Raw genomic sequence first — 3838 nt, 5'->3', positions numbered from 1 at the left:
CCTCTCCATGCCCGAGAACTAGAAGAGATGATTGACACTACATTCTGATCAATAGCATGTTTAGAAAGGAAGTCTGCATCGGTATTGGCTTCTCTAAAACCATGACTTATTGTGTACTCCCCCAAATCTTGCAAAATCACATGAATATAATCAATCCACATATTTGCTTTCATAGGCCAACACAGGAAGATTTCTATTAACAATGCTGGCATGCGACCATAATAGTTTAATTTCCCCAAGAAAAACTTCTAGCACTCTTGTGCCACCTCACAATACACAAATAAATGATCTAACATTTCCTCGTGCTCATAGCACATCAGACAACAAAAGGAACCCATAAAGCCCAGTTTTGTTAGCCTGTCACCTGTTAAAATACGCTTCTGCATTGGATAGATTGTGATTTTGTGTAAATCTTAATTAATAATATAAATAATAATATTTATCAACTTTTTAATTTTAATTTCAAAATAATCAAAACATTTTTAAAATAAGTAAATATAAATTATCGTATAGTATTATGTTATATTATTTATATTTATATTTTATATATTATCATATTATTATTTTAGTTTATTTTTATTTGTAAAATTTGAAACATACCATTTTTTAGAATCTATTTGCAATATCCTTATAGATGCTAATCTTCTTCAATTATCGAATCATCTTCCCTAGATACCATCTTTTTGTTATTAACGTGTAAAGCATATTACATTAAAAAACACTCGACCTTTATCTCGTCTGTGTATCGATCATTCCAACACAAACCTGAGCATTATCTTTTGACTTTCCTGTACGTTGGATTCACCGATTGCCAGAACCAAAGCCCACAAAAAATATCCACATTTTTGGCTCGTTTCCATGCATTTGAGAATAAAATACAACATTCCATGTTCATGGTGTTTTTAATCTTCGTCGAGCAGGGTGTAGTGTTATCAGTGTTGTTTTTTCTGACTGAACAGGAGAACTCAAGGGAAAAAAAGATTGTAAGATTGATTGTATACGTCATGAATCCATTGTTCAACAGTAGGATTAGTTTTGTTCTTGTGGGATTGAGCTTAAGCTGTTTAAGTATTGCCCTGGTGGGAGCATCTGGTCCTTACGTGCCAGCAATGTACGTGTTTGGAGACTCTTTAGCAGACGCCGGCACCAACAATTTCATTCCCCATTGCACTGCAAGAGCAAACTTTACACCCTATGGCGTCTCTTATTTCCCTTATCCAACTGGTCGCTTCACCAATGGCCGCACAACCTTTGATTTCTTAGGTACTGCTTTCTCATTCATTCTGTTCATCATAAAATATTAGTGGCTTGGGTTCTTTTGACTATTGGAGTATAAACATATTCTCGGTTAGATTTTACAAGGCTAAAATATGGCTTAAGGGCGCAATTGTTAAAACTTAAGGAGAGTTTTTACATCAACTAGTTTATTGAGGATGAACCAAAATTTATATATTTGTCCCTCTTAAAACTTTTTCAAACGTTCAAAGGTTTAATATGGATAGTTCCTTGAGGATGGTCTATTTTAAACAATTAAATTTAATCTTTAGAAAGAAGCAGCTGGTCTAAAATGTGATCTTTTAAGTTTTTCAAGGAGTTTAAAGCATTATATTGTGTATTTGCAGCTACATCATTCTTGGGGCTACCTTACTTCTTGCCTCCATTTTTAGAACCAAATTCAAACTTTTCAGTTGGCGTCAATTTCGCATCAGGAGGTAGTGGATTGCTTGACTCAACAGGGGCCACATTGGTAGTTTCTAAACTACAGCTAAAATTGTGTTTATGCAATTCAATGTCTTAAAACGAATAGAGAAAGGTTGTCTTACATGTAAGACCAGGCAATATAGAAACTAGAGAAAGGACACCAAGATATCTAAATTACATCTTAGCAATCGATATTATACTATTTACAAGATTAATAAATTAATGTACTGTGCAATCTTGCTTGCCATCACTCCCATAGACACAGTTCAAAGTGGGAATTTAGTATGATTTATGATAGCAATCATTTCTCTTCTGTACCTTCCGAGAATCCATCTGCCCTTATCTAACTTGGATAGCGCTTTTTTCTTTTTCTGATAAGCATGCTAATTATTAAGGTAGACTGCTATCTAAGTGCAGAGGAGAAAGGCATGTGCTATTCTTTTGTTTAATACTATTTTTGTTCATGTTTCTAAATCTTGAACCAAGTCTTTATTATGTTTAATTTATTAATGCAGAATATGACAATTCTATTCATGTAGCTTTCTGTGATCTTAGACTTGATAATGAACACGGATTTCTATTTCATTATCAGAGGAAACCCAAGCAAATTCTTACATATCTATGTTTTCTCATATTCTTCATTTAATTGTCAAAAAAAGAAAAAAAAAATTACCTCCCTATCTTATGTGATAAAATTTGTTCACTCTTGCAGAATATTATCCCCATGAGTACCCAAGTTCAGCAATTCGAGAATTTCATGATGAAGAAACAGACCCATAAGTATATTGGATCAGAAAACCCCAAATCTTCCCTGGTTGAGTCCTTATACTGCATTTCAATTGGAGGAAATGACATCTTCAACTATCTGTTGAATTCTACATTCCAAAATACGACGACTCCTGAACAATTCGTTACTTCGTTGCTGACTAATTTTAATTCATACATAACGGTAAGTTCTCTCATACACTTGATTTTACAGCCATTTAGGTCAAAATGTATATCTAATAACCCTATTTTCTATAACACTAGTGAGAAAACTTCAATTATTTTCTGTTAAAACTTGCAGAGGCTTTACCATGTTGGGGCTAGAAAATTTCTTGTATCAGACATTGCCGCTCTAGGATGTACTCCAATTGTCAGACTGTTTCTCGGCAATGGGGAATGTTTGGATTTTGCAAATCAGTTGGCAATGCAATACAACACTGGTCTGAAGTCACTTGTAGATCAGCTAAATCAACAAATGGATGGAATGTCCCTTATTCTACTTAATTCCTACGATTTCCTTATTGACATGATTCAGCATGGCGAAGACTACGGTAAGGCATACTCATTACTATTTTCATTTCTTTATTAATCATTTTAAAGTTTGTTAAAAAAGATTATATTGAGGAGATTTGAAATCATCGTATAGGTGGCTATGATAAGGTTATACGTTCATCAGTTGAATTTATTAATTTTGCAGTAAAATTTTATCATTTAAGTTTCAAATAGATAATATTTTATAAAGGTAAAAATTTATCATCAGAAATGAAGAATACAAGGCAAGAAAGAACTATAGTCTATTAGAAAACAAAGAATTAATCATTCTTATCTTCTCTTACTAATTACTCTAACAAATGAGATAAATCCATCTACAAATATCCCTATTATAGAATATTCCAGCTTTCCAAACCATTAGATGCTCATTTTTATTTTTTCCAAATTGAAAAAGGTCTGACTGCCTTGTTAACTATTGATTATTGATCATTTTGAAAAGTGATAAGTTTTCATATCCTCGTGATAGGCTGACATAAATATTAAATTTTCAAACAAGAAGGATGTCATTGTATCATGTTATTATGATATTGTATATCCTTCAATTAGATTAGGGTAATTGCATGGTGATGATATTTTGATTATTACTACCTTATATTCTAGCATGAAAATTTATTTTATAGTAAATTCATTGGTATGCATATTTTGAGTATACGGATTTGATGTAAAAAAAAAAAATTGATATTATAAGATATTATGCTCAAAAGTATGTCATTTTAGATGGGTGATGTTTTAATGTTCAACAAGTATGAAGATGCTTTAATGTTCAACAAGAATGAAGATGCTTGACAATTAGGACTATCATATGTAAATATGGGTTAGA

At 32.2% G+C, this 3838-nt stretch overlaps 1 protein-coding gene across 1 annotated transcript; it reads left to right on the top strand.

The window, feature by feature from the left end:
- Positions 1-1004: 1004 nt before the first annotated feature.
- Positions 1005-3055, top strand: LOC131067273 (GDSL esterase/lipase At2g23540-like). The gene is made up of 4 exons (XM_058002221.2): positions 1005-1263; positions 1623-1747; positions 2414-2650; positions 2768-3055. The coding sequence occupies exons 1-4, from the start codon at positions 1005-1007 to the stop codon at positions 3053-3055; spliced, it is 909 nt and encodes a 302-aa protein (XP_057858204.2).
- Positions 3056-3838: the final 783 nt, after the last annotated feature.

This window comes from Cryptomeria japonica, chromosome 7, assembly GCF_030272615.1.
Source record: "Cryptomeria japonica chromosome 7, Sugi_1.0, whole genome shotgun sequence".
Taxonomy (NCBI): domain Eukaryota; kingdom Viridiplantae; phylum Streptophyta; class Pinopsida; order Cupressales; family Cupressaceae; genus Cryptomeria; species Cryptomeria japonica.
This window is presented reverse-complemented; position numbering and strand designations above follow the sequence as displayed.